The 23,706-nt window shown below is 36.1% G+C and overlaps 2 protein-coding genes across 2 annotated transcripts; both read left to right on the top strand.

Annotated features, from left to right (window-relative positions):
* Positions 20,812-21,741, top strand: LOC18773521 (toll/interleukin-1 receptor-like protein). The gene is made up of 3 exons (XM_020565652.1): positions 20,812-21,305; positions 21,394-21,584; positions 21,728-21,741. The coding sequence occupies exons 1-3, from the start codon at positions 20,812-20,814 to the stop codon at positions 21,739-21,741; spliced, it is 699 nt and encodes a 232-aa protein (XP_020421241.1).
* On the top strand, positions 21,770-23,134 carry LOC109949584 (protein DA1-related 1-like). Its single transcript, XM_020565651.1, has one exon. The coding sequence runs from the start codon at positions 21,770-21,772 to the stop codon at positions 23,132-23,134; it is 1,365 nt and encodes a 454-aa protein (XP_020421240.1).

Genomic DNA, 23,706 nt, shown 5'->3' with positions numbered 1-23,706 from the left:
AAGGGCCTAGTATATACCACTCCGTCTACTAGAATTGGGCCTAATGATATGGGAAAGGAGGGTGGAGGAAGAAATTGGTGCATGATGGCTCTGCAAATTGCTTTCTTTGACATTGGCAATGGCGACTGCAGATCAATCTCTGGCATGTTATGAGCCATTTAAATTAGTTATACATTAGTGTTTATTGTTATGCATTTTATATTTTTTTCATTTGATAAAGAGATTAATAAAAAAATTAAATTAAATGTAGTGTTAAAAGGGCCAAATTATTTCATGAGTGTTGCTATATATACTAACTAAATACGTTCTTGTTAATCAAATTTTTAAACACCTAAATGATATGATAGTAAAAATAAATAAAAAAATTAATCAAAGAGAAATATTTCATTAATTTTGCTGCAAAGACATATGAGTACAACTAGAAAACTAGAAAATAGAGGTGCAATAACTAAGGTGGCCTCGTCTAAACCTTACCATAAAAAACCCCCAAAGAAGAAAAATTCGGCCAAGAAACAGAGTAACACCACACCTCAAGTAACCCATGCTCAAGAGGCCTCTTCCCTATCCCCCACCAGCTTTGGCAGTAACCAACTTGGTGCGTGGAGTTCCCAGAAAAACCGACCATGTTCGCGTAAGCCATTTTGAGCCAAAGAATGAGCAGCTCTATTCCCTCGCCTTTGTTGGAAAATCACATCAATACAGTACTAGATTTATACATTGAGCTCCGTATATAATTAGTAAATACGTCTGTTTATCTATTCTTTAAGGAAAAAAAAAAAAAAAGCTCTCGTTTTGTGTACATACTTCTTCATTAGACGAAATAGATTATTTTTCAGCTAGTATAACTTCTAGTCGATAACATTTTACGATAGTAACCTCCAGTCTATGTCATTGTGCGAAAATGAACTTTGATCAGTGTTAGTGTATGACCACAGAACAAAATATCGATAATTTCGCCGAAATAACAAGTTTTCATCCATTTATCGATAATTTCCTCGATAATTTCAGTAGCGATATTTTCATTCAAATGGCAGCTGTAAATAGTCAACATATCGCGATATTATTGATAATATTGCGATATGAACTTTCAAAAATGAAGTATTTCGCTTGAACTCAAGCACACAGAGGGGTTCAAACTCCTCCCCACTTCCAAGTTTTGAGCCACTTAACCACCACACTAGTCATCACTTTGTGATTAGTACTTATGTAATATGGTATTTATAACTCTTCAAAGCTGTTTCTCAAAATAGAAAATAATTACTTATTTCTATATTGTTGGTCAAATATTTAATTACTTAATATAATTTCTTTCTTTCCTATTAAATACATTTAATGTTATTGCTTATTTTATTATTAATTGTAAGTACTTACATTACTAAATTCCCTTTCAAGTTGTTGCTTAATAAATTAAATCTTTATAATTATTTTCTTTATTTCCTATTTAATTAATCCTTGGATAATTTTATTTATGTTCTTAGTTAATTTTCAATCTTCACTATTAATTTTTGAGCATGGTAAAGTGCTTAATTTTCATGACAAATCAAGTTGGTTTACATCTTTAATTATTTTTCAATTTTTGATAAATAATAAATATAAGAACGTGTACCATGTCATGATGTCCAGTGAATAACGTGAAATAAAGTTACTCATGTATCTTATCATGCAATTTATAAAGTGTAAAATATTATAGTAAAAATGATAAATAAATTACTAGAGGGTGTATAATTTTCTTTCATTAATTACTCTAGATTTTCTAAGTCATAGAGTTTGTTAGCTCGCAATATAATCAACTTAAATCATTCAAACCTACTATGCAATGCATTTCCTTCCAATCTTTTGTGTTAAAATAATAGATGATTGACTAAATAAACTTTTTACAAAGTTTCATTAAAAATTTCCATGTATTTATCACAATTTCCGTGATTTTTATCATATTTTTATTGATATTGATATTTTCCCGATATTTCCTTATTTTTGAATCACCGGTATTTCCGAAACCCTCGCTATTTAAGATCTTGTGTATGACAATGAACTTTGATCAATATCAGTGTATGACAATGATATCTAGTCCATTTCAATGGTAAAAAATTGTGTTTGTAAGTTTATATTCAAAATTAGAGTGTGGTAAAAATGCTTATATTGAATGATATTTGCTCATTTATGTTAAAGAATATAAGTTCACATCGGAAACTTGACTAAATAAACTACAAGTTATAATAAGTGGTTCCACTCCTAATAATACCGAGGCCTTTGTGATAAAACGTCATACCTACTGGACTTTATAGGTGGTGAAGTTAGAGACAATATATGTGTTTTGAGTAGTAGGCTGCAGACTCGTCTCTTTGAAATTTAACATGGTATCATAGCGAGTAAATTTACTGAGCCTGAATTGGGCCTTTACCCTTACCCAATATTTGGTTTTCACATGTTGGACTTGAATGTTTATCCTTACCCCTTACCCAATACATGATGTTCACGTGTTGGGCTTAAATGATTGGCTTTGATGTGAATTTGGCTCCACATGTGACCCACTATGTGATGGTTCCACGTGAGGGGGCGTGTTAAGAATATAAGTCCCACATCGGAAACTTGATTAAATAAAATAAAATATATAATGAATTGTTCCACTACTAATATCACCGAGACTTTTTGTGATAAAACCCCACACCTACTTAGCTTTATAGGTGGTTAAGTTGGGAACAATATGAATATTACTAATAATAGACCACTGACCCGTCTCTTTGAAATTTAACAATTTATATGAGTAAGTTTGAGTATAACCATGTATAGTAGAATTGAGTGTCAACTAACAAATTAAAACAATATGATTTAATTTAACAAAGGAAAATAATTATTTAGCAAAGGGAACATAAAAGCTACAATGAAAAATGTGTAAAAAAGTTGCATGAATTGATAAAGCGGTCCGAGAAACTTCCTTTAGTAAATATTTTTTTTTTGTTAAGACAACTACATGGGCAGCCATTCATGATTAAAACATAATTCTCATATCACATCTTTGGGTAAAAAAACAAACAACAGTTAAGGATCTACAATCTTTCATTGTCAACTGTTCGATTTTCAATGGCCAATTTGCCCTTGTCACCACCCAGTCGCCAGAATATTCAGATTATACAGTACATGCTTGTTGGAAGATTCAAATGATACGGGTGATTGATACAGTACATAAGGTGAGTTTTTAATTTCATACAATTTCGTTTACGTTGCGGAATCTTAGTGATAAGATTAATCAAATGATTAAAAAATTTTTAAATGCTTATAAATGTAGAGACTCAAGATCTCATTAGTGAGTTTGAGAAAAAAAAAAAAAAAAACTCATGTTTAGGATTGAAATGTGTCAACTAAACAAAAAAATAATAAGACGACTTAACAAAGGAAATAATTATTTAGCATAAAGAATATAAAAGTTACGATGAAAAATGGCTAAAAGTTACATGAATTGATAACCCGGTCCCAGAAAATTCCATTAGATTAAATGTTTTTTTACAGTCTCCCGTGCGGAGTCTTCGTTTTTGGTTTATCCAGCCCGGAGTCTATGCTTGTAGAAACCTGCTTCCTGGACGGTTACATGGGGTTTCCGCCACACACGCTTTCCTGTCCGTGTGGCGTCTGTAATTTGTGGATAATCCTGTTTAGACTGGGGGAACCAAGAGTTTAAAAAGAGAACATACTTCCTTCCGGTGCACTCTGGAGTCAACAATTCTTTTGGGTCTCTCTCTATATTTTGTATACAAACTTGCAATGCGGATGGCCTAAGACGGAGATGGCCATGGTGGAGGCGCGTGGTCCTTTCTACAAGTTTTCGGGTCCGAGGAAGGACTCTTCCAAGTTCAAACGGCGAAAGAAGGGGAAGAAGAAGAAGTCGATGAATTCGGATAGTTTTGGAGCGAGGCCTCTTTTCCCCAACACACCCACTTTCGATAGAGATGATGGTATTATTCGTTTCCCTAACAGTATCGTTAACAATATTCATCTCTTTCCATTTGTTTTCTGGAAACTACATAATCCCTTAGGACAACTTTTTCCTCCTCCTCATTCCATCGAAAACCTCCAAGATTTTCATCCTCCTCATTCCATCGAAAACCTCCTAGATTTGCCGCCTCCTCCTCGCATTGAAAACCTCCTAGATTTTCCTCTCCCTAACCTGTCACTTCCGCGTTTGTCTTACTATTTATGTGGCGTACACCGTTTGCGTCATTGGCCTGAGTATTTAGATCATGAGGGCAACAATCAGATTCAGATTCATCATCCAAGGCAAATTAGGGAAAACGTAGCTAATATTTGTGTTGCAGCACAGTGGATGCTTTTACTGACTAGCCTCTGCCTAGAGATTGTATCAGCTGTGTTTGAACAGGTCTCCTCCCCAAGCAGGCCCCACTTTGGACTTATTGGTATGGTGTTGGCTATTCTAGCTCTGCTCACTTGCATCGCGGAGCTCTTTCTCAAGGCCAGAAAGGAAAGAGTCCGATTGGTGAGGAGGAGGGGAATGCTGCCGTTGTTTTATCATCCACCTCCTCGTAACAGGCTTTTCGGTACTTTCTCTGATGTTTTTGGACTACTTGGTGTCTTCTTTCAAATGGCTTTCTCCATAGTTCAGTATGCTTACCTCAGTAAGCATGTTGACAATCCTATCAAAGTGTGCTTTTGGCCCGTCCTCTTGATCCTCTGTGTGGCGGGTTCGATCCTAATTCGAAATCGAAGAAACACTGAAGATAATCACGATACTGGTGAACATTGCTGAGAAGTCAACTAAATCCCAATACATTAGCCAAATTGAGTGACAATACAACCAAAAAAAAAAAAAACAACAACAATGGTCACCTTTTTAAAAGTGACTTTTGAAAGCAGTAGTCACCTTTATTGGTGACTAAATGCAGTTACAAAGGTTAGATTTGTTGACTATTGGCCTTTGTCTCCATTAGAAGGTGACAAACAATACGTTGACTTTTCAGCCACCTTTACACTTATATATTTTTATTATTTTCATCTTTAATTAGTTTAGTAGTTTTTTGAATTATATATATTTTAAATAATTAAAGTTTCCATTTGATATACTTTAATGGCGTAATACCAGTAATTCCTCTTTTTATGATAAGATGATGGCAATAATGCCTTGGTGGGCAGCTCTTCTGTATGTCACCAAAACAAATTTTGTTATTTTAAAAAGGTGACTATTGCTTTTTTTTTTTTTTTTGGGTAGTGAAAGAAAGAGAAAGGGGCATATCAAAATAAAATAAAATCTAAGAAAATAGAAATCTTGTACTCATCTAAATGAATAACCTCAACCCACCAATGATCAGGGGAAGAGAAACCCAATTAGAACATCTTTAGAACTCAGAAGTAGAAATGACGAATTACAAATACTATATTAATAAAATAATTTTTTTTTAAAGGACCTAGGAATAGAGGCGCCTCTAGCAATTTCACCGTCCCTACAGAACTTGATCTTCCTGCATCACAGAATAACAAAGAATATATTAATATATAAAAAAGTTAAAGAAAGATGGGAGACTTTGGAAAAGGCCAAAGGAGAGAGAAATTTTTTAAAAGAAGCCAAAAAATTGCCCTTATTTATTTTTGAATTTCCTAAGGAATTCTTTACATTTGCATATCTTTGGTTTGAAAGTTGAGAGGTTTTTCTGTCTTTTTTAAAAAAAATTTGGCTTTTTCCAAAAGTGAAAGTTTGTTTGTGGCTAAAACCTAAATTTACTAAGAAAGAAAAGCTTATACAAAAAAACAAAATACAAGGAAACCATGACTGAAGCAAGCCCTACTCTAGCTCTCAGATATGAGATATAAGATCTCAGCTTTGAGATTTGATCTAAAAGGACACCCCAGAGCCAAAGAAACGCCCTAGAAAAACTAGGGAGATAACAAACTCTGTCAAAAACAAGGAGATAGGAAAAAGAAAAGAAAAAAAAAGGAGGGATTCGGGTGAAAACCACCAGATCTAAAAACTAAATCAGACGAGAAAGGTTGCTGGGTTGTTTTGGGAGAGGAGCTTTCAAAAGAAAAGGGGCAAGTTTCGATTTGTTTGAGGAGTAGGAGACTAGAGGTTGAGGAGAGAGAACAAGAGGTGGGTAATCCGGATCCAGATCGTCTGCTTTGATTTTCTCTGCCATGATTTGCTTTATTTTTGTTTTTCATATGTCACCTCATTAAAATTTAATCTAACACTCCGTTTGGATGAAGGAATTGCAATTTACACAGAATTTTAAAATGACCGAATTTAATTTCTGTTATTTCAATTTCTGGCAATTGAAGATTTCAGTGCTTGAATTTATGTATGTCAAATTTTGTAAATGACAGAAATTGAAAATTTCAATATTTGGATAGGTCATGTAAATTATAAACGATAGAAATTAAATATTTCAAAAGAAAAAAAAAACTGATAACCGACGTAGAAGGTATTCATCGAAGTATAAAATAAAGCCTTTTGTTTCGTCTTCTGTGATCTAGAACCAACAAAATGGGATCGCAACTCATCATTAAATTATTAATTTACAATTTCACCCATTTTTTTAAAAAATTAATTTACAAAACAAAAATCATATATTCTATCATATTCCTTCCATACAGTCCTTTCAGTAAAAACAAAAACTCCTTAACCAAAGACCGGGGGAAAGAGAGGAAAAACTAGAGAGCTGACATCTCAAAGAGAGGAGAGAAAGGGTGGACACATTTTCCACTCCCTCACGAAAGTCAAACAACATCTCTTCCTATGTCTCTTCTTTGGTTTCACCAACATCTCTTCCTATGTTCTTCTTCGATTATTTCACCTTTCACACACGTGACGTACCTTCTCTCTCTCTCTGCGATTTCCATTCCTTGTTCCAGTTTCAAATTCATTTTCGTGCCATTTACGATCTTGCTTGTATTAATGGACAGATTTGTATAGCAATCTTACAGGTTATTTCAGCCTCAGAAATAGATGTTTTTTTTTTTTCTCTCTAATATTCTACGAAAAGTTGTATCTTTTGTGTTTCTAGCAGATTACTTGCAACCATTGCCGAATGGCTTTCAGCAGCCAAAGAGCCTCCACTTCTGCTCCTTCAGCTTCTCAATGCAAATATCAAGTGTTCTTGAGTTTTAGGGGCATAGACACTCGCAGGGGTTTTACGGCTCATCTATATGACAGGTTGTGGTTTCGCTCAATTACAACTTTTAGGGACGACAATGAACTTAAAAGAGGTACAACTATTTCACCAAATCTACTAAAAGCAATCGAAGAATCATGGTTTGCCATTGTTATCCTCTCACCAAACTATGCTTCTTCCACCTGGTGCTTAGATGAGGTTTCAAAGATTGTTGAGTGCATGAAAACCGACACCATTCTACCAGTTTTTTATGATGTAGATCCCTCTGATGTTCGAAAACAAATGGGAACTTTTGAGGAAGCCTTCAACAAGCATAAAAAGAACTTCAAAAAAGAAAAAGAAAAGATTCGACGGTGGAGAGCTGCTCTTACAAAAATTGGTAATATCGCTGGGTGGACTTTAAAAGATAGGTATGCATCATGCATGCTCAGATGTACAGGGTATTATTCGTTTTTTCAAATTATGCTTCATATATGTAATCTCACCGGATAGTTTTTTCTTGGTTGTAGAGATGAGAGCGACCTTATCAAAGAAATTGTGGAAGAAGTGTGTAACAAAGTGCATCCTACAATATTAACATTGCCAGGTTCCACAACAAAGTTGGTGGGAATTGATTTTAGACTGAAGAAAATAGAATTGCTATTAGATCGTGAGGCAAAAGATGTTCGCTTTATAGGGATATGGGGGGATGGTGGCACAGGCAAGACAACTATTGCTAGACTTGTTTATGAGAGAATTTCCCATCACTTTGATGTTAGCTACTTTCTTGCCAATGTCCGAGAGGTTTGTGCAACCCATGGTGTTGTTCATTTACAAAAACAGCTTCTTTCCCCAATCTTGAAGCAAAAAGTGAATGAAGTTTGGGATGTTCATAGCGGAGCCACTATGACCAAGTATTGTTTATGTAATAAAAAAGTGCTTCTCGTTATTGATGATGCGGATCAGTTAAACCAACTGGATGTATTGGCTGGAAAGAAACACTGGTTTGGTTTGGGGAGCAGAATCATTATTACAACCAGAAAGGAACATCTGTTGATCGAACATCATATAGAGGAACGATACAAGCTCTTGGGATTACAAGACAGTGAAGATTTTCATCCCCACAGAAGAGATGAGTTTGAAGGAGATCTTAACTTTCAACTGCCTAAGAAGCTGCCTAATTCAATCGAAGATCGAAAATATGATGAACCCACTAAAGTTCAGTCGAAGAACGATGAACAAGTTGGCAAAGTTCCCCATGCTGTTGAACAAGGTGTGAACATGGATTCTCCTCCTAAATTCAAGGTGTGTGTTGGCTGCAAGAGGAATATTGAGCATGAGGAATATAAAGATTGCAAGGGTACTCATCAGTGGCATCCACATTGTTTTCGCTGTCATGCTTGCGATCTTCCAATTACTGGTTCTAAATTTTCGATGCATGAGAATCATCCTTACCACATGCCCTGCTACAGGGAGCGGCATTTACGATGTGGTGTTTGTGAAAATTTAATCCCATCAAATTCAGATGGTAATGTGGAGTCTAAGCTACATCCTATCTCGCTACAAAGATCCTGTCCCTCTCATGAGGACGACGGAACTCCTAGGTGTTGTTGCTGTGGAAGAATAAAGCCAAGGAACACCATATATTATTTACTTAATGATGGTCGGCATCAATGTCTGGAGTGCCGGGATTCGGCGATTACGGAAGCTAGCGAATGCGAAGCCCTTTTCCTTGAAATACAAAAACTGTTTGATTTGAAATTTCAAGAGAAAAATATTCTAATACACTTCGTCGAGGAAACAGAATTCTTAAAAGTGAGTAAGGCCGCTGTGGGAGAAAAGTATGGTGGCCACCGTAAAAAGTATGTAGCAGCTAGTTTTACTACCAACACCAACAGGTCTATTTTATTCAGCTGGAAGCGCCCTGAAGTAAGAGCAATTAAGATACGGAGTGGTCTTCCTAGGCTGGCGACTGGGTACGTTATGGCTCGGACTATGATGCTAGCGTGGCTAGAGGTTAAATGTTATCGAATTCGAAATATGAGCCCACAGGTTAAAATTGATATGAGCCACGTGTTGGCCCATATGTGGCTGGAATTTGTGATGAATTCTGGGTCAGACTTTGAGAAGAAGCTTGGTAACTCTTATCAACGCCGAATTGAGTCAGATAGAGGAGAACGGTTCAGCTTAGGTCGAAAAGCAGTACTCAAGCATGGTCTAAGACAGACCCTTGATCATATTGCGATGACAGGAAGCTTTCCACTTGTCTAGTGATAATCCACTTGTGGATTGATATTAATTAGGCTGTTAATTGTTTTTTTTTTTCTATTTGAATTAATGGCCATGAGATTAAGTTAACAAATCCTATTAATGTTAATCATGTTGTAAATTATTTGGTGTGGAGCCCACGTGTTGGAAAGGGGCCCACATTGTTAATGATATAAACATAGACAATCTGAAAGAGGGGTAGAGTTTTTTCTCTGCTTCCTCCATTTCTCTCCTCAATTCTCTGCTCCCAAATTCTCTCCTTAATTCTCTAGATTTATAACACGTTATCAGCACGAATTCGCTTTCAACAATTCCAGCTGAATTCTATGATGAAACCCAGCCAAAGAAAACACAAAGAAAAACATAAGCTCTGTTTCTTTCACAGAGAGCATGTGATAGTCTCTCTGCCAAAGTCCACCAAACCAACATCTCTCGGTAGCCGCCAACAAACCAGTTTGGGAGCTACAGCCCATGATCTCGCTCCTGGCTCTGCTAATCTCACCCTTGCAAACAGCCACCTGCACCTCACAGACATCCAAGAACAAGAAGGCTATGAACTCTCTCTCTCTCTCTCTCTCTCTCTATAGATCTGAATAAGAAACATTTTTTTTAAATTTATTTTAGTTTGCTGGAACAGAAAATGAGAGAGTGCAAACTTCTTTCTTTTGCCATTGTTTTGGTTCTGTTTCTTGTTAATGGCGTTAATGGTAAAGACCCATATAGGTTCTTCACTTGGAAAATCACTTATGGTGACATTTATCCGCTAAGAGTTCAAAGGGGATGGAAGGAAGGTGCAGGGTGCCAAGGATCGGAGAGGTTGCTACAAGAGAAGAAAGACTTCCCAATCATGGACAACAGCCTCTTTGCTATCTTGTCCCAACATGTCGAAATTCGCTGTTGATACATAGATCTGCTTCATGCCCTGTCGGAGCAAACTACATGCAAATCCTATGTTGATTGCAGTTTCCATCTTATTCCCTGTCAAAACCCATATCTTAAGACCAACCAAGAGTACCGTGCCAAGCTTCTGGACACCGGAACGTAAAGTCATGAAGGCCAAGAACCATATCCGTGGTGCTGAACATGTGCAAGATCATGATGATGGCGGCCATAGTGCAAGTCTATAATGATATTATTTTATGAAGGTGTGATATTATTTTAATTATATAATTATATTGATTAAAGGTGTGCAGGAGGAAAAGTGGGATACAGCAAGTTGATCCTAGTGGAAAGCAAAGTAAAAGAAACAAATGATTATTGCCAGGCATGTGAACACCCACTGAGAGAATAGAGAACCCACTGAAAAAAACAATAAGTCTTCTGCACCCTTATCTTTCAATTACTTTAGTATTATACTACACTATTTAACTTGCTCTGCAGGTGGAAAGTTTTTGATTTGAGAGACAATCATGATGCCTTCCACAAACGATAATAATATTATCTACTATATTATCTGATTGTGGTGTTGATATGAACCCACAAATAATTGCCTTTATTTTATCGCAAATTTACTTTTACTTAAAGTATGATGTGGAATTGACCCTCATACTTTATGAAATTTAATTTACCGCACATTTATTTTATTTACTGTATGGTGTAGGTTTATTACCCATACAACAGTATCTATTTAAAAGGGTGGTGCGGTTTTATCGTCCACGCCTTTACTTTTATTTAAATGTATGGAGCAGAATTAGTGCCCATACAAGCACGTTTACTTTACCGCACATTTAATTTTATTTAAGGTATGGTGCGGGATTAACGTCCATACAGCAAGCTATTTAATTTATTTAAAGTATGGTGCGGGTTTATCGTCCATACCAGTAATTTATTTATCAGCAATTTATTTTATGGATTAATTGTGCTGTATGATGAGTTTTTACAGTATGCAGATCAGGACCAGAAGTTCCTTGATCCTCATCATACAATTACATCAGGACTTGAAGATCCTTGATGATGATATTAAAATGAGAGCTGGCAGTCTCTCCGGTACTGTATTTGTAAACATGTGATTGGACTTAAGGGTCCTTGATCCCTGACATGTAAATAAGGACCTAGAGTTCCTTAATGATGTAACAGTACCGTATTGGTTCATGGTGCCGTACACATTGATGATAACTGTACTGGCAGATGAATAGATACGTATTCATGACTTGATGAATAGTACTATTCACATGAATAGTGACGTATGCATAAATATGAACCATTTTGGGTAAACCGTCACTATATACAAAAGGGAACCTGCAGTTCCTTAAACTCATGGATGAGCAATTAAATGAGATACCAGAAGTTCCTCAAAATATGGACAATTATGTAAGGGCTTGAAGTCCCGAAATATGTACAGAAAATTGTAAAAATGTCCATACCATGAGAATATGTGGCTTTGGGCTGAAGTTCAAAATTTAACAGTGTTGAGAACCTGAAGTTCCAACAATTAAATGGACAACCCTTGAGGTATTATTGCAAATTGTGGTATGCCACATATTTCTTTGGCATAAGAAGATGATGAATTTAAAGTTCGATTTTGTTATAATCGACACCTCAAGGAAGAAATATATTTTGTGAATTCCGGTTGTTAAGAATACACCGCGAAATGGATAATATCAATATAAACCTCAAATAATGAATTGAGGCTCCCCACATATTTTGTTATATCTGGGCCGGAAGCCCATGGATCCAAATATATGAGAGATCCTAAACTTGAAGTTGTGGGTATATAGTAGTTAATGCTCTTCACTACTATATTGCGATATTATCATGGCTTTTACTCAATTCATATTTTATGTCCATTTGAAAAGGGCAAATAAATTCTGAGTTTGTGCCCAGGCCAAAAGTTCCGGGCTACCATGCGTTGAAATATGAAATTTGGGAGAATCGATGTGGTTATTTGAATCTATAAGGCACAAGGTTCCAAACCGTCATTTTGAAAAGACGTAAAAACCACAGGTGCAAGTTTAAGAATGTGCGCAATTATTATTACAGGAACATACAACAGATAGATTTTTTCCACCTGCAATGAAGGTGCAGGCCCTGTAAAATCTATAAAATTACATTATGTTCTGGAAGCCTCTGAAGGAAGAGTACGGCGCCTCTTAAGCTTGGCCATGAGCTTCTCGTGGTCTCCCAAAATTCTTTCATTGGAGACCTGCAGCATGTCTAGCCTTCTCAGTGTATCAACAGAGTACGAACTCACCAGTTTCAACAAGGAATTATTCTCTCCTTTAAGTTTCTCAACCTCCTGTTGAGACTCATGAAGCATTCTTTGAAGAGACGAATTTTCAGTTGCCAGCTTCTCAACCTCGTTTACTCTAGCACGCAAACGATCAGCCATGTTAGAAACAGAAGCAGCACTCTGAATGCTAAAAGCCATTGAGTCATCAATAGCCTCTTCCTCAGACCTCCCTGTTAACAGCATTTCATCCATTGGAGTAATGAAATTCCTAGCTACTATGACAGCAGTAGCATCATTCATCATCACAGAATCATTAACTGTGAGATGACGATTTTGGGATACAAAGGATGGACGCCAAACTTTGGCGTCACTGGTTGTTGTGGGAGCATCATTTAAATTGAAATAATTTGGGCAGGAAGAAGAGGAAGCCATTTTTGAGAAGGTTTCGAAGAAAGTCTTAGGAAAACTAAAGTTTCAGAAAATGAAGAAATTTGAGTTGAAACGCAGTTGCTCCAATCAAGTTTTGCAAAGGCCATATCTATAGGAGGAAATATGGCTACTGTTTTTCAGGACCCCAATATCTTCTCGAATCCCCATATTATCTTTTTCTTTCCCAGAGTCCAAAACTTCACGTGGCCTCTAATAATGCCTGTCGGCACTTTCGGCGTTTTCAAGTATTATTTTCAAAGCCGATCTTGCTTTACGGATTTCACGGAGCTACTTTTTCAAAAGCATCCCGAGAATCTCGCAATTTTCCTATGGTTAACTTGAAATTCACCGGTTCTACCTATTCATTGTGTATAAATGTGTTACTAACGAAATTTTCTTTGCAGAAGACATCCAGTTTACTCCATACCTAGTGATGCGATATCTACTTGTTTTTCTTATCAGTGAACATTCAATATGCCCGAGAAGCAAGACTATCTCTGATCATCCATTCAGGAAGCGAGACTATCCCTGATCACGTTTCCGCTACATCAGGAAACTGTGAAGGCGATCTTATGCTCTAATCTCCGGAAGTCCTTCTAGACTAGGAGAATTGAGAGCTTATTGTCTGCTCCCACCAGCTTCCTTCCTTGATTGCTTACCTTACCTGGCAATCAATATCACAATCTTTGTATCTTTTCTTTCTTTTTTATAACTCTCTGTTCATAAGGGTTTTTATTTCTTTAGAACGAACATCCGAAGAAAGAATCCATACGGTGATCCTAACTCTGAGGGTTATTTATTTATTTTTGACAGAGGGAAGAATTGTGACTTTTTGCTCTTGCAGGATATAACTAGATCATCAAGCGTTACTGGACCGATACGAGCTTGAATGATACTTGAGACAAGTTTCTCCCACCTAAGGATGTAAGCAATACTTGTGTTATTTTTTGCTTATATACTTATTTGATATTTTATCTTGAAAGGTAACCAAATGGGAAGATAAGTCCGTTCCAAAAGAATGGCTTGTATGTATCCATGAATTATTAATGCAAATTTTACAGATTGCAAGTTGGATACATTGATAATACACTGCACAGATTAATGTACCATAAGAACAGAATATGGGTATAGCAGTGATCAATATGATGCACGCCTGTTGCGTAGCAAATGATATGGATTGAAGTCCCGAAAGGACAATCCTTTAACATGTCAATATTGATATTATGCACGCCTAATGCGTAGCAAATTATATGGGTTAAAGTCCCATAATATGGGTTAAAGTCCCATAAATTAATTGACATGTATGTATTAATCTGTGGCATGCCTGCCGCATGACAGATATATGGGTTCTAAATGTTCCAACTCCCTAAATGGAGATTATCCACGCCCTACTATAAAATAACGCTCCATTGGAGGTTATAATCCACATTCTCACATAATAAAAGCCCCCTGCAGTGGCTTGGGTACCCAAAAGCAAAGAAATGCTTATAATTGATGCATGCGCATGCACATGAGAATGGTGGGATCATGACTTGATGAATGACAATTTTTGATTTTGGAGTAGCTACTCAAATCATCAATGGGCTGTGTTGATTGGAACCACGTTCAATTATTAAATGTCGACAATATCATTGGCCAAAATGGAATGAGGTAATTCCATTATAGATAAGAATGAACGTGAAGGAACAACCCACAGTACGAACCCCAAAATTTGTTAATACTGAATGTTATACTTGGGTGTTCGGAATAAAAGGGAATATACCTACTTTGTATGACACAATGTTTCTGACAGAAACAAGGAATGTTGGGTTTTCTCCATATTTACAGATTCGATTGTGCCTCCTTATTGCACATTTACGGAGACCAACATGTTATCTTTAAGGGTTATTAAATGCACGGAGCATATCACCAGTAGTGATTCCTTAAAGATGTATAAATAGCTGGGTTAAAGCTATATAATGTGTCATAAAGTTTAATCCCCTTTAAACAAAATCCTTGAAAGGATTGAAATTGCATGAAGCAAGTCCCTGAAGGACATGTGCCTGAAGCACAAAATCTGTACTCAATACTAATGTGCATAAATTGTCTCAGTGAGTACATGGATTATAATGTGTTTGCAACACATTAAAGCTTCTAAAGAGTTCAAGAAATATTTGTCTCGACTTAAGGATCGAGCATTATGCCAACGAGATTCTTGCTTATACTAAGAAAGTATTGAAGCATTTTTATGAGGATTATCCGTTGGACACTTTAAGGATTTTCCGGAAGTATATTGGACCGTACATCGTATTTTCCAGATAGAGCTCACCTCCATCACCATCATTTTGGGATGATGTGAGATATATTTGATGCTATCTCAGCATAACACCATATACGGGCATATTTTTGAGTGAACTTACAAATAGCCCAAGTGTTATTAGATATGCAGACTCTGGAAATTTCTATGGTCGCATACTGGAAAAGCTAGTCATGAAGTTTTCAGGGGGAGATATTTATAAAGGGGAGCGTGGTTTTAATAAAGACCTCCATACACTGTACTCTTTTTCCTTCATCCAGGTTTTTATCCCACTGGGTTTTTCCTGGTAAGGTTTTAACGAGGCAGTGTCGCTCAAGATTGACTCACAGCAGCAGTGTCACTCAAGATTGACTCACAGAAGCAGTGTCAACTACGATATTCAGAAAGATGATCAACAGTATGGCTTAAAGATATTTTGCCAAGCATCAGGGGGAGCGTGCTATCAATAAAGATCTTCAAACACTGTACTCTTTTTCCTTCGTCCAAGTTTTTATCCCACAGGATTTTTCCTGGCAAGGTTTTAACGAGGCAGTGTCGCATGCGCGTCAATATACATAGAATTTTACGTTACACATGATTATGTACTCTTTTTTCCTTTGGCCAGTTTTTTTTTTTGTCCCACTGGGTTTTTACTGGCAAGGTTTTTAACGAGACATATTCTGTATCATTTGTGGTCTCCAAGGGGGAGTGTTGTAAATTATTTGGTGTGGAGCCCACATGTTGGAAAGGGGCCCACATTGTTAATGATATAAACATAGACAATCTGAAAGAGGAGTAGAGTTTTTTCTCTGCTTCCTCCATTTCTCTCCTCAATTCTCTGCTCCCAAATTCTCTCCTTAATTCTCTAGATTTATAACAAATCAACATTTATGCAGAACTAAAGTTGTTTGTATTTTGAAATGCACACTACAAAAAAAATTGACAAAAATCATTATTATTTGGTGACATTTAGTGACTAAAAGCTTTAGTCACCAAAAAGACCTTTTTTGGAAACAACAATTCCACAAGGATTATCCACGTAAAGAAAGGAATAGGCTAATGTTTTGATTCAACCAGAATACTTTTTCATTACAACGTCAATCATATTTATACAGTAGTGATCCTAGAATTAAGGAAATCATCAAGGAGCAAATATAAGAAGTCAGTTGTACTACCAAGGCAACAAATATACAGAATCAATTGTAAATCAATCAACCTAAACTATAGGGATTTCGGTGATGTCTCAACAATCCAAACATCACTGGTGCTGAATTGGATTATTGTGGACTGTGGGCTTGTGATGTTTTTACCATAGCCATGACAATTAAAAAAAAAGAAAATTCGGTATAAGTCTAATTCTTATGACAGAATTTGGGTGCAATCCACATATTTGTTGTTAGTAATTCAAGTCCTCTGACTTTTGTGCCATGTAGGATTACTTACCTTTTGTTAATTTCTAAGGTTTATATTTTATTTTCTTAATTTTTTTAATTTATGTTGTGCTTCCAATTTTGCCCCTTAGATAGAAAAAAGGTAACCTAAAAGACAACAAAATATCAAAAATCGCGTTAGACAATTCTCCACAATCAATTATGGAGAATGTTTTTGTTGGATTTTGCTACTATTTATTGGAGAATTTTTGCTCATATATAGACAGACTTAACATGTTCATTTGCACGCTGTCCAACAGTTATACTCTCACTCTCGTTCTGGGTTTACAACCTATCGTATAGGTAAACTCCTGTCGTATAGGTAATTGCCGACACAGTACCTAGGTCACAGGTATATGCCAAACTTCAAAGAAGATAATCCCAAGCAATGTGTCAAATACCTGTGTCATAGGAACACTTTTGCAGGTTACCTGTAGGCTAGGTTCTCTGTGAAGCGCCATATCAAGCCACTATGTAAAGTACATGAGCCATAGGTACACTGTTAGAAGATTTTACAACAACGTACGTACCCATAGCATAGGTACAGTTTCAGCCAATTACCTATACAAAAGGTTCTAGTTGATGATTAAACCCAGTGATGATATTTCTCTAACTATAACAATTGGCATACTGCAAAACTTTTGAAATAACAGATCAAGGAAGCTTCAATCAAAGCAAGAGATCATCACTGCAAGCCGACTTAAACTAGCACGGTAGTGCCTAATCAACCGACGATGGTCTTACAAGAATCTCTCTGACTTTATCTCCTCTTTATATTTCCACTCTTAACAAACAATTCAAAGAGATGAAAAGTCCTCCCTCCAACAAACCATAACAGAAAAGGAACCCACAGTCTCTGATAATCCAAAAAATTGACGTACGCTGAATGAGAGAATTTACCTGGGATACAGGAACTTCAATTGACGCCACAGTTTCTAATAATCCAAAAATTTGAGTTATTCCATATGTAATCGTGAATTATTAGAAGGAACCCACAAATCTTCCCATTAAGGAACCAAAAAATTAGTGAAAATTGGCAAAGACGGAGCATCACTTTTGGGATTTCTGCGATTTGGGGGATCTGAGATATGCGTTTTGGTGAAACCTCCTTTACTTTCCGTTTGTATATAATGGCAGTAGTTGTAAATAAATTAAAATTTGTGGCCACACTATTTGCTTAGGTGGCTGCATGACTGGGCTTTAGGACAGGAATAAATAGGTAACAATTACTGTCCTGCAATCAAACTGTATTCTTCAAATTGGACCCATATCTAAGAGCCCCTTAAAAAAATTTAGGTACACAAGCTCTAAACTACAAAGGAGGAATGCTACGTGTTCCTTTGACTCGACAGATCTTCATGCATTCACGGTTTCTCAACATGGTCCAGAACTTTCCTATGCCTTATCTCTCACCATATTCAAAGGCATTGCTGGAGATTTCAGCCTTATTGGATAGTTAATATAAACGGCGGAGGAGCAAGACCAATTGGAATGAGTATGGTGTTGTGTGATAGAGTGTATTAAGGTGTATTAGGAGTATTTTGGTAGTTAAATATGGTGTTCTAAATTAATTTTAAAATTTGATTAAAATATTAAGGTGTACTTAGATCATAGGGTGTACTCAGTTAATTTTAGAGTTTGTTTAGCAACACTTTTTTATTATTAATGGAGATGGACCAATTAAAAAAGAGTTATAACATTTATGACTCCCTAAATTAGAGAGCATGATTGGAGTTTAAATTTTATAGAGAGCTCTTAAAATAACTTATATATATTTTTAGCTAAATTTAAATTAAAAAATAGAGAGCATAACTGTGGATGCTCTTAACTACTTGAGCTACAAGCACCTTACAACTAACATGTATTTCTAACATACATATATTTGCTCCTAATTTGAAATTAATACATGGCCAAAAAAGGAAAATAAACACATGCTTAAACAATCAAATCTGGTTTCCAAAATTAGATACATGAAGCTTTTATTTAGTCCTCCTTATGCTTCTAAATTAGGGATCTAGATTCTTTACTTTGATTTTCTTTGTTAGGATATGTCTGACTTTTTCCATTTACACACACTACCTCATTTAAATTTAATCTAACGGATTTAAAGTTGACAAATCAACCTAAAATAAAAACTCAATTTCGTAAGAATTAAAAAAGATATAAAATAAAAAATCCTTAATTAAACAAATGCCAAACTTAACTCTGAAGCTCTTCTTTTCATATTCATCAAGCTATGTATTTCCCAATCAGAAAGTATTCAGGGCTTGTCCACTATAGGTCTCTACATTTTCTATTTCCTAGGCATACCCATCACTCTATAAATCTATGTGTAAAACTCAATTTCAAATTTAAATGACCAGTAGAATATAAGATGTTATAGTATTCCTATGTTTTTGCCACATACTTTATATTTTATTTATAATTTATTTCAAGCATTAACTGCCATAATTGTAATTAATACTCCCTATTAATATAGCATATCAATCACCCCATTTCTTTTGGTTGTCATTCCCTCTAACATATCGGGCCTAAAATTGCAAATAAAAAAAATATATGTAAATTATACATCCAATAATGTACCTATGAAAAATATAAATATAAATATATACCTATAAAATATATAGGTATATTATTTAAATAAAATATAGGTATATTATCTACCCATAAAATTTATAGAAAACTAGGTACACAACAATTTATAGAAAATATAGATACACAATAATTTATATAAAAAAAATAATATGTAGATTATTATCCACACAAAAATTAGGTACAATAAATGAAATCCAAGTTCTAAAATAGGTAGATTATTATCCGGGAAAGATGGAACAAAATTTCAAAAGGCAATAAGGAAAAGGGTATTGTGAACTTAATTCTTAGTGTCCGTTTGACATTGCTTATTTGGGGGATAAGTGATTTTAAAAAAAAATTGGGAAGCCAAGCCCATTTAGTAAACTATGAGAAAATCACTTGTTGTTAAAAATTGCTGTGAGAGAAAGCTATAAGGGAAAGCAGCTAATGAGATGCTTTCATTTCCGGATTATGCATGAATCATTTTCTGATTATGCAGGAAATAGTACCAACCAAACTTTTAACAAAATGTTTACCAAACGCCAAACCACTTTCTCTCACAACTGATTTCTCTCACAGCAAATCTGACAGCGATTATTTTCATAGCATAGCAAAATATTTTCATAGACTGTTAGAATTTGTATGTGTGAAGAAAGAGGATGATCATGGGTTACTCGTTATGTTGTTACGCCCGTTTTATTATCAGAAAGAGGATGATCATGTTGTATTTTTAGTTGTATGCCCTTTTTGTGTTGTAACTTCTGGTTTTAGTTTTGTAGCAGAATCAGAATTGCACAGACTGATGATGTGCTATATAAACTGATTATACATGCTTGAATTATATATATGTATAGGGATCGGTGCCCTTTTTGCCTTGTGGATTACTCTAGTTGTTTGGCCTTGTTGAATATTCGAGCACCTTAATTAAATAAAGTCTTTTGTTCTGTGATTCACATCCAATGCAGATATCAATTTTTATTTTATTTTTGATATTATATTAATTATTGTTGTATATGTGTAATTTATTGGAAGGAGGAATGTACTTAAAGAATGAGGCAAGCAGCATGTCCTTACTAAGATGCCAGCCTCCACACGGAGAGACTAGAAATCATACACAAAAAATGGAAAAGAATCTACAGCCTTTCAGTAAAAACAAAAACTCCTTAACCAACGACGGGAAAGAAAGGAAAAACTTAGAGAGCTGAAATCTCAAAGAGCAGAGAGAAAGGGTGGACACATTTTCCACTCCCTCACCAAAGTCAAACAACATCTCTTCCTATGTCTATTCTTTGGTTTCACCAACACACCCCTGCCGCCCTCTCATAATTTTTCTCTATGTTCTTCTTCGATTGTCTCTCTCTCTGTGCGATTTCCATATTCCTTGTTCCAGTTTCACTTTCGTGCCATCTACGATCTTGCTGGTATTAATTGACAGATTTGTATAGCAATCTTACAGGTTATTTCAGCATATGAAATAGTATGCAGTTTTATATGTTCTTTTTCTCTCTAATATTCTACCAAAAGTTCTTTTATCTTTTGTGTTTCTAGCAGATTACTTGCAACCACTGCCGAATGGCTTTCAGCAGCCAAAGAGCCTCCACTTCTGCTCCTTCAGCTTCTCCATGGAAATACCATGTGTTCTTGAGTTTTAGGGGCATAGACACTCGCAGGCGTTTTGTGGCTCATCTATATCACAGATTGTGGTTTCGCTCAATTACAACTTTCAGGGACGACAATGAACTCGTAAGAGGTACAACTATTTCACCAAATCTACTGAGAGCAATCGAAGAATCACGGATTGCGATCGTTATCCTCTCGCCAAACTATGCTTCTTCATCCTGGTGCCTAGATGAGGTTTCAAAGATTGTTGAGTGCATGGACGTGGACACCATTCTACCAATTTTTTATGATGTAGATCCTACTGATGTCCGAAAACAAATGGGAACTTTTGCGGAAGCCTTCAACAAACACAAAAAGAACTTTAAAAAAGACAAAGCAAAGGTACAACGCTGGAGAGCTGCTCTTACAAAAGTTAGTAATATCTCTGGCTGGATTTCTGAAGATAGGTAAGCATGAACAAATGCACAGGTATTAGTTCTTTCAAATTATGCTTCGTATATGTAATCTCACCAGATGGTTTTTTCTTGGTTGTAGAGATGAGAGCGACCTTATCAATGAAATTGTGGAAGAAGTGTGTAACAAAGTGCATCCTACAATATTCACATTGCCAGGTTCCTCAACGAAGTTGGTGGGAATTGATTTTACACTGAAGAAAATAGAATTGCTATTAGATCGTGAGGCAAAAGATGTTCGCTTTATAGGGATATGGGGGGATGGTGGCACAGGTAAGACAACAACCGCAAGATTTGTTTATGACAGAATTTCCCATCACTTTGATGTTAGCTGCTTTCTTGCTAGTGTGAGAGAGGTTTGTGCAACACATGGGCTTGTTCATTTGCAAAAACAACTTCTTTCCCCAATCTTGAAGCAAAAAGTGAATGATGTTTGGAATGTTCATAGTGGATCCGATATGACCAAGTATTGTTTATGTAATAAAAAAGTGCTTCTCGTTATTGATGATGCGGATCAGTTAAACCAACTGGAAGTATTGGCTGGAAAGAAAGACTGGTTTGGTTTGGGGAGCAGAATCATTATTACAACCAGAAAGGAATGTCTCTTGATTGAACATCTCATAGAGAAACGATATCAGCTCTTGGGATTACAGGACAGTGAAGATTTTCATCCCCCCAGAAGGTATGAGCATGAAGGAGATTTTAACTTGCAACTGCATAAGAAGCTGCCTGATTCAATCGAACATCGAAAAGATGATGAACCCACTAAAGTTCAGTCAAAGAACGATGAACAAGTTGGCAAAGTTCCCAATGCTGTTGAAGATGGTGTGAACATGGATTCTCCTCCTAATTTCAAGGTGTGTGTTGGCTGCAAGAGGAATATTGAACATGGGGCACATAAAAATTGGAAAGGCACTCATCAGTGGCATCCACATTGTTTTCGCTGTCATGCTTGCGATCTTCCAATTACTGTTTATAAATTTTCGATGCATGAGAATCATCCTTACCACACGCTCTGCTACAGGGAGCGGCAATTACGATGTGGTGTTTGTGAAAATTTAATCCCATCAAATTCAGATGGTCAAGTGAAGACTATGGTACATCCTATCTCGCTACAAAGATCCTGTCCCTCTCATGAGGACGACGGAACTCCTAGGTGTTGTGGCTGTGCAAGAATAAAGCCTAGGAACACCATATATTATTTACTTAATGATGGTCGGCATCAATGTCTGGAGTGCCGGGACTCGGCGATTACTGAAGCTGACCAATGCGAAGCCCTTTTCCTTGAAATACAAGAAGTGTTTGATTTGAAATTTCAAGAGAAAAATATTCTACTACACTTTGTCGATAAAACAGAATTCTTAAAAGTGAGTAAGGCCGCTGTGGGAGAAAAGTATGGTGGCCATAGTAAACAGTTGGTAATAGCTAGATTTACTACCAACATCAAGAGATCTATTTTATTCAGCTTGAAGCGCCCCGAAGTAACAGCAATTAAGATACTGAGTGGTCTTCCTAGGCTGACGACAGGGTTCCTTATGGCTCAGACTATGATGCTAGCATGGCTAAAGGTTAAATGTTATCGAATTCGAAATATGAGCCCACAGGTTAAAATTGATATGAGCCAAGTGTTGGGCCATATGTGGCTGGAATTTGTGATGAATTCTGTGTCAGACTTCGAGAAGAAGCTTGGTAACTTTTATCAACGCCGAATTGAGTCAGCTAGTGGAGAAGGGTTCAGGTTAGGTAGAAAAGCAGTACTCAAGCATGGTCTAAGACAGACCGTTGACCATATTGCGATGACAGGAAGCTTTCCACTTGTATAGTGATACGAACAAGTACTTCCCAGATAATCCACTTGTGGATTGATATTAATTAGGCTGTTAATTGTTTTTGTTTTTTGTTTTTAATCTAAATTGATGGCCATGAGATTAAGTTAACAAAAGCCCTATTAATGTCCATCAACGTTTATGCAGAACTAAAGTTGTTTATATCTTGAAATGCATGTTATTGATGAGACCCCCATTTCCAAGGTTTGAACTGACACACACATATATATTAGTGCAAGCGATATTAGCGGCAGGGGATTCGAACACAGGTAGGACCTTAAGTGCATGGGTGATTGCTCTTAATCACTTGAGCTACAAGCACCTTACAACTAACATATATTTCTAACATACATATATTTGCTCCTAATTTGAAACGTATGGCACAAAAAAACAAAAACAAAAAAAAACACACAAACACACATGCTTAAACAATCAAACATGGTTTCCAAAATTAGATACCTGAAGCTTTTATTCACATGAAACACCAATATACTATGTGCACTATGTGAACTGTAAGCACATCAATACATTTAGTCCTTGCTGTACTTTTAACTTAGGATACTTCGATT

The sequence above is a fragment of the Prunus persica genome, chromosome G6 (genome assembly GCF_000346465.2).
Source record: "Prunus persica cultivar Lovell chromosome G6, Prunus_persica_NCBIv2, whole genome shotgun sequence".
Lineage (NCBI taxonomy): Eukaryota > Viridiplantae > Streptophyta > Magnoliopsida > Rosales > Rosaceae > Prunus > Prunus persica.
The sequence above is the reverse complement of the archived record's forward strand: the minus strand, read 5'-3'. Positions and strand labels throughout refer to the sequence as shown.

Excerpts from the sequence above, each read along its gene's own strand:
- LOC18773521 (XM_020565652.1), top strand. The coding sequence starts at position 20,812 with ATGGCTTTCAGCAGCCAAAGAGCCTCCACTTCTGCTCCTTCAGCTTCT. Across the intron at positions 21,306-21,393 it reads GGCTGGATTTCTGAAGATAG|AGATGAGAGCGACCTTATCA; the intron begins GTAAGCATGAAC and ends TCTTGGTTGTAG.
- LOC109949584 (XM_020565651.1), top strand. The coding sequence starts at position 21,770 with ATGACCAAGTATTGTTTATGTAATAAAAAAGTGCTTCTCGTTATTGAT.